Raw genomic sequence first — 13,731 nt, forward strand, 5'->3', positions numbered from 1 at the left:
CCCACTGGGGACGCTGGCCATGTGGGGCCATGCCCGACTGGGAGCCTTGCTGGGATGCCTGGAGCGGGGCACAGAGGATATTCACATCGAGAAGGGCCTCCTGGGAGCAGGCTCTCACATGTTTTGCTCCTGGCAGCCCTATGTCCAGGAAAGGAGGCTCCGGGAAGTGGGACCTGTTATCTCTGTTTTCCCACAACAATGCACTCGCCTCGCCAGTGCCGGCCCTGTGGGGCAGCCAGCAGCCGGCTGTTTGCTCTCCTCACCTGTGGGACTCTTTGTTTGGGGAACCGGTACAGCCCGTCCCCCCACACCATGCTCGCCACGGTGCAGCTAGTGCGGCCGCAGCCTGGGCTGGGGCTCACTTTCATTCACAGGGGCTCCTGCTGCTTTCATCTGCCTGGTGTGTTTGCCTAAGCTCCCTCACCTCTCCCGTGTGCCAACCACCGTGTCCCCCTGCTCTGTCCCCAGGGCGGGTCCCAGCATGCCAGCAGAGCCCCCCAGGGGGAGTGGGCTGGTTGGGCAGCAGAGGCTTTGAGTGAAGGAGGGGGGTGTGGGGCTGTGGGGCTGGGCTCAGGTCTGCCCTGGCCATGGGGAACGGTAGGGCTGAGGCTCTGTGGAGGCCCTCACAGGGGTGACATGGGACGAGCCTGTGCAGGCGGGGGCTGCAGCAGGATGCTGGAGAGAGTGGGGCCATGCTGTGCGCACAGCTGGAGCAGACGCTGGGCCCTGGCGGGCTGGGCTGGGTGTGGGGCAGGGTCAGCCCCCTCTCCAGCAGCCCCCTTTACTGCAAAGCTGCCAGGAGAGCAATGAGGCTGTGCTGGGTGGCTGGCCTGGGGAAGAGCTGCCAGTCTAAAAGGTGATGTTTCAGTTCCTGCTCTGAGTGTGCTTCCCCCCTTATAAGAAACCCCTCTGCTCTCGCTCTGAAAGAAAGTTTCTGCAGCGTGTGGAAACCGAGAGAAACCCCAGCCCTGGCAAGGCCCCACCAACTGGCTCGGCTCCTATGGGGTCACTGCTGGCTGCCAGGAAAGCCCCCAGCCTCCAGCACCCTCCCTGTGTCCCCTCCAGCTGTAGCCTGGCCGTGGGGCTGCAGAAGCCCATGCCAGGGCAGCCCCTGGGCTGTTGGTGTCCCACCCCAGGTCAGCAGTGTCCCCTTGCAGTGACCCCACAGTAGGATAGCACCAGGATGGGCAGGGGCAGTGGGTGAGTTCCTGCCAGGAGCTGCCCCTCCATCCATGGCCACACGGCTCCACTCCATCAACATCCTCCACTCTGCTCCCGACAGTTGGGGGTGCTGCCAGTGGGATGTGCCTGGTCAGGGCAGAGGGAAGATGCTGCTGCTGAGGTGAAGTGCCCACTGTGACTGGGATCCACCACTTCCCCTCTGTCGGCACCTGCTTGTGGGTGCAAGCACAGCTGGTGGCTCTGAACCACAGCCAACTGCTGCAGTGACAGCCCGCCAGCAGCCACCGACCTGCGGTGCTGAGCACAGGTGGCACCATCAAGCCCATGGTCCCACAGGGACCTGCTTATGGCTGGGGCAGCCATGCAGCTCTGTGGGTGGGTATAGCCATGCCATGCTGGGAACCTAGGCTCATCCTGTCCATGTCACCAGCTCTGGTGGCTCCCTCACTGTGGGCAGGGACCGTCCCATCGGGATGCCTGTGCCTGTGCCCCTTGGCAGCTGCTGTGGCTGTGGGGCCAAGGCTGGGAACAGGAACCCCGGCGGGAGGTTGTGCAAGGAGGAGGGACCCGCACGGCCGGGAGGGCACGGTGGCCTCAGCCCTTGGCTGTGTCGAAATTCCATGCGCTTACAGAAAAGCCCCCGGGCAGAATTCCTGACAGGGGTGATTCATCCCCCACTGGAAGCAATGACTTTGCCTCTCCAGTAAACCCTCTTCAGCCCAGCAGACAAAAGGGGCAGTGAGTGATGGTACGCCCTCGACACTACCAGCACCCGCTGTGGGGTGGCAGGGCTGCCCTGAGCCCCACGGGCAGCACTGGTGGTACCGGGCCAGCTGAGGAGGGCTGGGGGCTCTGGGGCTGAGAACTGCTGGGCGCCAAGCATGGAACAGGCTCCCTAGCTCCCCTCCCTGCGGGGGCCTCCCCTGCTCTGGCTGCTACCGGAACCCTGTACAGGCCAGTGCCTCGTCCAGGTGCTTTGGGGGGACCGTCCCCCACCGGCGGGGGCATGCAGGACGGCCCTTTCCAGGAAGCGTGTGCAAGGGCAGCCAGGCTGCAGAGTTCCCGACAGCAGCTCTGGTTTTAATAACAGCAAATCAATGGATGCCCGATTCCGGCCAGAGCAAACTCCTGCGCTTCCTATCCTGGCCTCCCTGGCAGTGGCTTCCCTGCAGGGCAGAAACGACCAGGATGGAAGCCCTAACCCTGGTGACTGCACGTGTGTTTCCAAGTGCCAATGGCCCACGCCTGGCTGCCCTGCCTGCTTCACCCCACCCCGGCGTGCTGCCTGCACCCCAGCCTGCACTGTGCGGGGAGGGGATGGGAGGGGAGCTCGGGGGTCCTCACAGCCCCTGCCCAGTCCTGGGCTGTGTCCACCCCCTGCACCCAGTGCAGGTGCTGCTGGCGGGGCTGCTCCCTGGCTGGGCATCCCAGCTGCTCCTGGTTGCTCGCCTCCCCCAGCCCTGTGCTGTGATTCACCCCCCCTTCCCCGCGGGGTTTGCACAAACCTCCCTGCTCTCTTTGTGCTTGTTTTGAGAACAGATTAGTCATGGCTTTTAGCTGGCTTCCAGCAAACTGCACAACAGTACCATGGAAAAACGAGAACAGTGAAGTGATGACTCAGCAGGGCTCACACTCCCATCCCTTGGGTGCCAACTGTCCCCTGCTCCCGCGCAGCCCTGGGCACCAGTGGGGACCACCCGGTGGATGGGGCAGCTGGGCCACGGTGGGTGGGCAATGCAAGGAAGGAGAGCCTGGGGGAAGCGCCTGCCTGGAAGCGGCAATGGGTGATCAGGGGCTGGGGAGATGCTGGCTGGGCTGGATGCTGGGTTACCAGGGCTTACAGGCCCTTGAGTGCAGCCTCAGCCCTGTCCTTGAGCCACCTCCTGTGCCAAGTGAGCGGGGGCTCCCCTCCACCTTGCTGGCACCTTGCTGCCCCAAGCCCTCCACACCACTCACTGCCTGGAGCATCCTGCTGCTGGCAGCTCCAGCTCAGCGCCCCAGCAAGGCTTCATGGGTGCAGGGGCTGCCATGGTGCGGAGAGGCTGTCAGGTCCCTACCAGGTGACAGCTCGGCTCCCTGGAGCCGCGGGGCTGGTGATCCCCAGTCCTGCTGGACTTGGCAGGCATTCCTAGGCACTGGGGTTGTCCTGACCAGCACCTGTGCGCTGGGGCTGTGCCGGTGACAGGAACTCCAGGGGCGGGCCCTTACCGTACTTCACACCTTGCTCTGCAGCCCTTTATTGCCCTGCCTTGGCTGGCTGCCCGGCGGCACGGCACACTGCCAAGTCTCCGTGCCAGGTGGCTTATTGTGATCCCGTGGCACTGGACACCAGCTGGTGTCGGCTGCCAAGGATGAACAATATAATTGCTGGAATTACAGTAAAGCGCTCCCATTCCCATTCGTTAAATGCTGATATGGGGCCCTTGGGTCTTCTAGGCAACAGATGCTCCACCTATGCCCTCTGCCAGCCACACGTCCCATCCTTGCCCAGCACACTGCTGCCTCTGCCCATCACCCCCAGGCTGCCCGGCACAGGCCAGAGCTGCTCTCTGCTGAAGGACCCTGGGAGCTGTGGGACAGACACAGCCCACCAGGCTTGTGGGGATCTTTGGGACCCCGGCATTGTGCACTGGTGGGGAGGGGGCAGGCAGGCAGGGCCACACTAGGAGACTGGGAGCAGCAGCACCAGCCATGTGGATACAGGGTCCCATGTCCCGGAGCCCTGTCCCCAGCTGCATGCGCAGCACCACCACTGCCTGATCCTGTGCCGGGGCCGAGGCCAGGGCTGATGCGAAGCCAAGGGATGCTCCAGGGCTAGGGTTTGGCACCTGCCCACGGCTGCTCTGCCAGGGTCATCCAAGGACTCTGCACTGTGCTGGGCAAACACACCCAAGACAGCTGGCAGCCTGCTGCCCGGAGCACCCACAGGGACCTCCCGTGACGTGCCATCGGCATGCCCATGCCCAGCAGTGACCACAGCCGGTGGCAGCCTCCTTGCTGCTCCCTGCAAATGCATGTGCAAGTGCAGCATGGGCCCAGGCCAGGGTCACTGGCGGGGAGCGAGAGAGAGCTGATCCCAGGGAAGGAGCAGGATGGGTTCTGCCTGTGTACCAGCACCCTCAGCCCGCCCCAGACACAGCCCTACCGGGGATGGCACAGGCGGCACTTGGTAGTGGACCCTCTGGCACCAGCACAGGGGCAGGTCTGGGGCTGCAGGACATGGCCCACTGCCGTCTGCCCACCCAGCAGCCCCAGCAGTGCCGGTGCTGGGCTGCAGTTCCCTCTGCCTTGGCCATGTCTCCAGCTGCAGGATGGGGCGGGGGGGCCTGCGGCTGCCATTGCCACAGCAACGCAGCTTTGTTTGAAACCTTCCTCTGAAATGTCAAGACTTTCTTCGGGCTCCAGCTGCTGCTGCCAGGATGAAAACTTCCTCCCAGGCTGTGGAAATGCACCGGGGGGGTGTGTGTGTGTTTCCACACTGAACATCCGCCTCTGTGTGGGCAGCAAGACCTCTGCCCCACACCATGGCCAGTGGTCGCAGGACCAAGCCCCAGGTAGTTGCTGGAGTAGGCAGGGGCAGGCAGGGGCTGTGGGGCAGCGGGAGAGGCTGAGAGGCTGCTACCTTGCGGGGTCCTATGGGGTGGGTAAAGGGTCTGCGTCTTTCAAGGCTTGGGGTGCTGCTGGCTGGTAGGGCAGCAGGACCCCTGGCCTGACCGGTGGGTAAGGTGGAGTGGTGAGATGGGCAAGCTGGGTGGAGGGGGACTAGGGCACAGTGCAGCCTGGCGTGGAGCTGCTGATGGAAGGAGTGAGGAATCCACAGCTGCTGGCTCCCTCTGAGCTGACTGCTGGTCTGGCTGGAGAACCAACAACAGAGTGGGGTTTCCATGGGAACGTACACAGGCCTCTGGGCTCGTCTGCATCCCAAAATACACCCTGGCCTGGGCATGGGGGTCCCACTGCTGCCCCATGCTCCCTGCCTGCTCTCAGCCCTGCCTGGGCTGGGAAGAGCCAGGTGCCAAGCCAGGCACACGATGAAGGGGCTCAGGCAGCCCCTGCGGCTCCCCTGGCCAGCAAGGCTGTGCCTCCTCTGCACTAGCTATGGGGTGGGCCCCAGCAGGGCCAGGGACCTTGCGCCACACCACAGAGCTGTGCTGTGTGCACCTGCCCAGGGCAGAGGGGCAAGACGAGGGGATGCTGTGGGACCATAGGCCTCCTGTGGGCCCCAGGGATGTCAAGCTGCATGGCTGTGCAGCCCCGCTCCTCCTCCAGTGCAGGGAGCTATCACCTGTCCCAAGCCCACAGCCAGGGCAGCCAGCACCAGTTCTGGGCTGTGCCACAGAGCCTGAGCTCGTGCTTCCTGGCAGCATGCCGGGGAGCAGATGTCTCAGTCCCTGTTCTCAGCCGTCCCCATGTCCATGGCCCGCAGAGGAATTGCCACGTACGGAGCAGGTGGTGCCATTTACAGTAAGCCCCCGGCTGCTGCGCAGCCCTTTCCTGCATCCTACTGGGAAACGCAGCAGTGGATGTGGGAATGTCCTGGCGCTGTGGAGCCGAGGCAGGAGGAAGTGCGTGAGGGGTGTGCCGCGGGGTCAGGGTGTTTGCAGTGAGCTCCCTGCCTGGTTCTGCTGCCCCGGCGGCTGCCAGTGCTGCCGCTCACTGCTACCTTCCTCGGGGTGACCGCCAGTTCTCCGGTGCAAGGACAGGAGAGGCTGTTGAGTGACTGGTCCCTTGGGTGATGGCCCAGCCAGCCCAGGGGGATACCCTTAGGGTGCCCCATGCAGCACCACCTCCCTCCTGCTGTGGGCTGTGTGTTGTGCCCAGTCCTATGGGCTCTCTCAGATGGGCCAGCATGGGGCTGGCATCTGCACCACAGCTTGTCCTGCCCGTGCATCCTGCCTGGAGGGAGCTGGTGTGGCCCAGGTGGGACAAGAATGCTCCAAGCAGGAAGGTCTCCCTCCTGCCACGGCTACTGCTCCCACGAGGGAATGGGGCTGCTCTCTGTGCACTGTAGGCAGGCTACTGGTCCCAATGTGGGGTTGGGGTACCCTCATGGTCTGTCCTGCTCCCCAGGGATGGCCTCTGGCTGTGCCTGACTGGGCTTTGCTGTGCAGCTGGGGTACCCGCAGCAGAGCCGCAGTGCCTGGCCGAGCCCTGCCAGCTGCCATGCTGTCTGCCCTGCCGGAGGCTGTCTGCCCGTGGCAACTGTAGGCTGCAGTTGTTTCCTGTTTTTGGGTCTGCAGATGCTGGTATGCAGCAGAGTAGGTTTCCTGCACCCCCTGACCCCACAGGATTTGGGTTTGCCATCCCAGTGGACACTTCCTTCTCGTGCCAGTAACAAGCTGGCGGTGTGGTGGGAAGCGTTGCTGGCTGCTCCACACCCCTCTGGGGAGGCCAGGCTGGGGCAGGGCAGGGGTTTCCAGGGGCAGCAGGGCAGCTGCTTGTCCCTGTGCAGCCACCCTCCTGTGCCGCAGCACCTCGGTGGGCTCTTGTGTGGCACGGTTTGCTCTTGCCCTGCTCCGCACAGCCACCATCACGGCATGGAGGAGGTGGTGGCACCAGACACAGGCTGTGCTTACAGCTGCAGTGAGTTCGGCTGGTTTTCAGCCTGTGGCTCCCACACTGCCTGGAGAGGTGTGTGAGCCAGGATGACTCCCCACCTGGGAAGCAGCTGGGAACAGGCCAGGCCCTGCAGCTCTGTGCCGCAGGCTGGTGTGGTGGGACACCTGGTTGGTGCAGGGGGCTGTAGTTGCCTAAAAGTGCCCTGGGCAGAACAGGGCCAGTGCTGGTTTGTCCAGCGAAGCCCAGCTGTGCCAGGTTTGGGTTGTTCATCCTCAGAGCAGGTGCAGCAGAACTGCTGGCCGACCCGTCCCGTCCGGTCCTGTCCCTGCTGGTGCAGGCTCAGCCCCAGCACAGAGGAAAGTCACGGATGGCTTCAGCCTCCAGCTGTATGCTGCCTGACCAGCACAGGGAGGACAGGGCCTGGGGCCGCTGCCTGGTAGGGTGCTGTGCTGGTGCTGGTGCCTGTGCCGGTGCCTAGTCCACCCCATGGCTGGTGCGGCACAGCGAGGAGACCAGGCGCTCTGCTCAGCTGCTGGGCTGCCCAGCTTGGCTGACTGTGGCCATCTCTCTGCTTGCTGCTGACTGGTCCTCAGGCTGCCCCAAGTCCCGCTCTGGGGATGCCAGCTGATTGCCCAAGTACTCCCAGCCAGGCAGCTGGGAGCTGGGGTCTCAGGGTGAGCGGGGCTGTGGTGTTCTCTTCTTGGTCTCGGCTTGGTGGGCGACCTTGCTGCACCTGCCGGGTGCCCAGCCCCAGGAGACATGGGGTGAAGGGATCTGCAGGACCATGGTGTTCCAGTCCCACTCCTGGCCCCCTGCACTCATGCCCCATTTCCCATCTGGCTCCCTACACCACCACGCAGGCACAGGGTCTAATCACCGCCAGGAACGCCTTCCTCATCCAGGAAGCCTCTGCGGGGGTGAGCTCAGCCAGCCCTGGCCGTGGGGCAGAGGGGAACTGGCTGCCCATGACACGCTTGATTGGCCGCTTACGAAATGCGGGGCCAAGTCCGCTTGGCTTTCTGGGGAAGGCAAGAGGTTTGTGAAACCTTCAGCAGGGATTTGCCCGTCGGCTGCTGCGTCACCACTGCCGTGAGGTTGGGTTTATTCCAAGAAACCCGTGGGGCTGGTGAAGTTCCCGGACTCTCGGCTCAGCAGTGGGCTGCAGCACTGCTGCAGCCTGAGCGGGAGGAGAGGACCCTGAACAGTGGTGCAGGTGCCCAGGGCCCTCTGGGAAGCAGCGAAGCCAGGGCCATTCCCACAGTGATGGGAGGGCTGGGGTCTGACCGGGGGTGTCGGGCAGGGCTGCTGCAGGCAGCCTGGCCACCCTCCCCAGAGGGCAGCTCTGGCCCACCATGGGGTGCTGTGAGCCCCCTCACTCTGTCACAGGAGGCTGGGGGTGCTCAGCCCTCCCAAGACCCCAGTTCTCCATCCACTGCTGTGCTTTGTTCTGCCCAAAAGCTGTGATGCTCCAGGTCCCTCCCCAGGGATTGCAAGTGCCACAGGTGTGATGCTCCCCACTGGGTGGGGGCTGCTCTGCCCCGTGGCACAGCTCCCACCCCATTCTCTGGCACAGGACTGGGACTCACCGGTGCTGCTGGGAGCCCTGACGTCGGGGATGTGCCTCGGCAGGGCCTGGCGGGCGGCCATCCGTGCGCATGGACATTCCTCGCATAGCTCTGGCGGGTGCCCGGGCAGGCTGCACGGTGCTTCCTGGCAGCCCGCGAGTCACAGCTCTGGAGAGCAGCACCAAAATAGTCACTGGGACCGTGCTGTGCCTGCAGCCCGAGCAGACACAATCGCCATCCATCTGCTCTGCGGTGATTCCCAAGGGAAACCTTTTCCCAGCAGCTGGGGTTCCCCAGGTGGGAACACCGTGCACAACACTCAACACAATGCCTCTGGTGCAGGGCTGAGGGTGCTGTGCAGGTGCTGGAGGGGCTGTGCAGGTGCTGGAGGGGCTGTGAAGCACAGGGCACAGCCTGCTCCTTGCTGCTGGGGGCTTGGCAGGCTTGCAGGGAGCCACCCCCTCCCAGAAGTTTCCCCTACATGCCCCTGCACACAGCTCTCCAGCTGGGCATCACCCTCCCCTCTGGCCAGCCGGAGCTACGGGTTTATTCCCATGCTTCATTCACACCCTCCAGCCAGTGCCTCCACGGGAGGCAAGGGTAGAGGGCCAGGCGCTCCTGGGGGCTGGAGACCCCTGGAGGAAATCCTCTCCCTCCTCTTCTTCGGACAGCTGCTCTGGGCCAGGCCACAGTCTGGACAGCCCTGATGGCCCAGGGCCAGAGCTTTCAGTGCTCTGCCATTGGGGTGAGCATGTCCTCGGCCTCCCTACTTATCCGTCTCTGCCTTCCTGCTTACCCCCCCCTCCCCTGAGCCTGCTGTGCTTGCAGCAGAAGCACCACAAATCCATTTCTAACCCTGTGCCTTTTGGTGCCCTGTTCCCACAACTCTTCACTCTTCATCATGCACCACCTCCACCTTCCCCTCCCAAACGTGGGCTGGGGGCACGCTGGGAGGCAGGACAGACTCATTGCAGAGGGCAGCATGTCACTGCACGAGCACTATGGAGCAGGTCTGTGCTTGGGGCTGTACCATGGGCCAGCCTTAGCCACCAACTCAGCTCCTCTGTGCCCAGGACGATGGGCCATGCCCTGGGGGCCAGGGACAGTTTGCAGCTGCAGCATGTGCCTGGAGCTGGGAGCAGGTCCTGTTCCCACAGTGCCTCACGGCTTGGCCCAGCCGGCGGAGCGATGTCATGGGGCTCAGACATACCTGAGTGCTTGGACAGTGCTTACGCACACCGGGCTGTGAGTCACCGTGGTGGGATCACCCCGCATGGAGAGCGGCTCCAAAAAGCCAGTACTTACGTGGTGTAAACACCGTCCTGGTGTCGCAGTGAGCGGCTGGGGAGGGACGTGTATCATGTCAAGGGGCCTGAGCGGCCTCAGGGGTGAAGGGGAGGAAACAAACCAGATCTGGGGTTTTTAATTAAAAAATAGTGCTCTTTATTATAAATTATGGAAACATTTCCTTTCTGAATATAAATATAAATATGTGCAAAGTTTCATCTGAGTTTTGTTTTGGTTGAATTTTCAAGCATGGTTTTGCTCAGCCCTCGAGGCTGGAGGTGAAGATGGAATCTTTATAAAAGACAGTGATTCATGTTGGCCTGTAAACATCCCTTAGGTTAAAAAAAAATTAGAAAAAAAAAAAGCCAGAAAAAACCCAACCGCTTCTCCAAGCGGACGCAAAGCACTTGCGAGATGATGCGCTCCAGGGGATACTCCCACCACATTCCTGTGGAAATCAGTGTCCCCACGGAGCAGCATGGCCAGGACCTGCAGGGAATGGCCAGGCAGAGGTGGGGTGTAACACTCAGGAGTAACGGTCCAGCGGCAACACCGGGTCCCCGGGGCGCTCCTTTCAGATGTTGTCGTGCGGGACTCTCAGCAGTGTCAGGACACGCTGTTTCCCCTCTGGCTTCACAGGATGTCACTGGGACCGTTAACATGCAGTGTCACCAAACGATGTGCAGTAACCCAGACCACAGGGCAGGGAGAATATTAAGGCTTAGTCCCCTGGAAAATGGCAACGGGGGGAAAAAAGGCAGCGACCTCCAAGTCTGGGGCCTGGTGTGAAAGGAGCTTCCACCCACAAGGAGGCAGCAAGAGGTAAAGTACAGTAATGGGCAAAAAACACTTTCCCCTTAAAACCGAGGAAAAGCGATCAGGCACTAGCTGGACCCCAGTACTTTCCATTCTCTGGTGGCAGAAGGGGGCTCTTGCCAGGACAACCCCAGGTGTGGTCCCACCATGGCAGCGGGGATGCGTCTGCCAGGGCGCACATCCCCCCATGCCATGGGTGCTGTCCTGGCTGCCACAGCCCCCGGAGGCTTTGCCAATGGGCTTTACCCGCCCGTGACGGGCCTCCACACTGGACGCACTGTAACATCCACAGTCTGACCAGAGCAGTCTCCTTCCCCATGGAGAAGGGGTGTCACGCTTCCTCGGGGAGGTCCCTCCAGGACCAAGGGCACGAGGCTGTGCTGGCCACAGCCCTAGGCCCACCACAGCTCGCACAGTCCCCCTCCTCTCCTTCCCAGAGGCAGAGGCTTGGCGTGCCCTGCGAGTCCTTGCGCCGGTGGGGTGTTGTGCCTGTCCCCTGCTCTTGTGCTTGTAGCGTGTAACCTTGCTCCGCCGGCCCCTTACAGGGGGGCATCGTACTGGTCTAGGAACTCCTTGATGGGAGCTGGCAGCTGAGTCATCTTCTCATAGGAGTCCAGGTGCCCATTGACGGTCTTGCGGCAGAGGTGCTGCAGGGTGGAGACGCTGGAGGAGAGCGGGCGGCTCAGCACTAGGGGTATCTTCTCACCACCTGAGTAGATGTAGTAGGTGCGCTTGGGGTGCAGGGTCCCTCCTGGCTGCTCGGGGACAGTGCAGGGCGCAGGTGGCATGTAGTGATGTACCAGCTTGAGCACGCAGTCGAAGCGGGGCACGGGCTGGCTGCTGCGAGGGTCACTCTGCAAGGAGAAACTGCCACCCTCGCACTGAATGCGCAGGTTCTTGGTGCCCGACTCTGTCTTGACACTGAGGGTGAAGAAGTGCCGCTGGTCTGAGCTGTCCCTGATGAGGAAGGTGCCAGCTGGCTCGGCGCTCAGCAGCAGGTTGGCCTCACCGCCCGTCACTGTGCTCCAGTAGAAGCCGCTCTCCTGCAGCTTGCGCACGGTGTTCACCACCAGCTGGTACTCACTCTTGGAGCTGAACGTCTTGAGGCGCAGGCTGGTGTCGAGGGGGCGGCTCATCCCGGTAGCGGGGAACTTGCTGTGGGTGACCATGGCGCAGGGAGCCAGCTTTGCGTGCTCGGGGTGCTGCTGCCAGGAGCAGCTGCTGCTACACCATCACCTGCGGCAGAGACGGCAGTGAGCCACGGCACTCCCGGTCCCCGGCTCTCCCTTCCCGGGGGGCACCGGCATCCCCGGTCTCGGGCTATCGCCCCCCCCCGCCGGGCACCGGCATCCCCTGACCCCGGCTATTGCTCTGCTGGGGCGCACCGGCATTCCCGGCTATTCGACTCCCTGGGGAGCACCGGCATCCCCACTCCCCGGCTGTCCTCTCGCACCGGCTCCGCCGGCCCTCGGCTATCTCCCTCCCGGGGGGCGGGGAGGGGAGGGAGAAACCGGCATCCCCGGTCCCGGGCTATCCCCTCCCGGGTGGAGGGAATCGGCATCCCCGGTCCCGGGCTATCCCCTCGCGGGTGGAGGGAATCGGCATCCCCGGTCCCGGGCTATCCCTCCCCGCGGGACGCACCGGTCTTCGTCTTCGTCTCCCCCTCCCGGTGCCCGTGCCCATCCCCGTCCCGCCGCAGGCAGCTCCGTACCTGGGGCGCGGGTGCCGATGCCGGTCTCGGCGGCGGCGGGTGCCGATGCGTGGCGGCTGAACAGCGGCGGCGGAGCTGCCGGGGCCGCCCGGGGAGGCCTCTTATAGCGGGCGCAGAGCCCGCCCTCGGGTTCCTGGAACTGCGCGGCTTCTTGTAACGCTCCCCGGCGCCCTCCCGCCGCCCCGCCCGGCCCGGCCCGCCTCGGCGCGCCGCCAGCCACCGCCGGCCCATTCCGGGCAGCGCGGCCGCCCCCTCCCGCTCCCCTTCATGCTCTTTCCTTCTAAGAAGATGAGAGTCCCGGCCGCGGCCCCCTCCACCCTCCTGGCTCCTCTCCCCACCGGGGGAACCGGGTCCAGCCAGGCCGGGTTCCCCTGAGCCGGAGCATGGGCATCAGGGCAGCCCCGGGGCCGCTGTGCCCCCCGACCCCCGCCGCCCCGGGCAGAGCGGCCACATTCCCCCAGGACCTTGGGACACCCTCACTGGGGTGGGAGTCCTGCCCGCGAGTGGCCCCTGGGGAGGGTGATAGCTGGGGGTGCCGGTGCCCTGGGAAGGCACTGCGAAGCCCCCTACGTCTACTGGGGGGCACCCAGACCCCATCTAGGCAGAGATGTGGGACAAGGTGTGGGCCCCCCCTGCCGAGGTGGTTCGGGCCCAGCTGGTGGGGTACACTGGAGGGGGGCTGCGCATGCAGTGTGGAGGCAGATCCAGTGTCCCTACATCACCAGCCTTTTTTTCAAGTACAATGTGCCAGGTTGCTGCCAGCCTTGGCTGCACTTCCCAGGAGACCTGTGGGGAAGAAACCTCTCCTCGATCTACATGTCTAGGGGCATTAAGGGGCAAATCCCCTCCTGAGGCTGTGCCTGGGGGCTCCCAGGAGCTAGCCAGGTCAGCAGTGGTGCGGTCACCCTGCCTGCAGCCCCACTCCCGGGCAGCCATGCCCCACGAGGGTGCCCAGGGACGGTGGTGGCTCTGATGGTGCCTGTGGCTGGTGGCTGGGGACAGTGCTGGCTCCGGGAGCCCTGGGATGCTCCATGCGGTTGGTGCTTTGGCACCCAGCACAGCAGAGGCCAAGGCGCCCGTCTGCAAAGTCGTCGTGGGCTGGTGGGGAGCCACTGTGAAGCTGAGAAGCTGGGGCCCTCCTTCCCCTGGCTGAGTGCCCCCTGTGCGGGTGCGGCGGGGCTCTGTCCCGAAGGGATTTCCTCACCCCTTTGCCCTGGCTCGGGTCTGGCAGCCAGAGCCAGCAGCCATGGTGCCAGTGCCCTGGGAGAGGATGGTGCCTGGCCTGGCAGAGCAGGCAGCGAGTGGAGCTGAGGAGGGGGACCAGGACCCCCCCTTCCCCACCTGGTTTCTCTGCATTTTCGTTTGGCGATTGTCAATTTCGACCTCGAAAACAAACCAGACTTTGTCAGTGGATTTTATTTTAAATAGTTTAATTTGCCCTGGAGGAGCTGCCGCCGCCGCTGCTGCCTCTGCCAGTCAGGAATAAACACAAGAAGAGCAGTTCTGGGAAGTGAGGCTGCGGTGAACCAGCTGGTCTGAAATGCAAACGAGCTCTGGAGCTCTGCCTGAGGTAGGAGTGGTGAAACACAGGGGAAGGGACGGGGAGGGGAG

The 13,731-nt window shown here is 63.7% G+C and overlaps 1 protein-coding gene across 1 annotated transcript; it reads right to left on the reverse strand.

The window, feature by feature from the left end:
• Positions 1 to 9,730: 9,730 nt before the first annotated feature.
• SOCS3 (suppressor of cytokine signaling 3) lies at positions 9,731 to 12,194 on the reverse strand. The gene is made up of 2 exons (XM_075111326.1): positions 12,121 to 12,194; positions 9,731 to 11,645 (listed from the first exon to the last, which is right to left on the reverse strand). Exon 2 carries the CDS (start codon positions 11,576 to 11,578, stop codon positions 10,949 to 10,951), a length of 630 nt encoding a protein of 209 aa, XP_074967427.1. The 5' UTR covers positions 11,579 to 11,645; positions 12,121 to 12,194; the 3' UTR covers positions 9,731 to 10,948.
• Between the last annotated feature and the right edge of the window lie 1,537 nt (positions 12,195 to 13,731).

Source organism: Phalacrocorax aristotelis, chromosome 16 (assembly GCF_949628215.1).
Source record: "Phalacrocorax aristotelis chromosome 16, bGulAri2.1, whole genome shotgun sequence".
NCBI classification, from domain to species: Eukaryota; Metazoa; Chordata; class Aves; order Suliformes; family Phalacrocoracidae; genus Phalacrocorax; species Phalacrocorax aristotelis.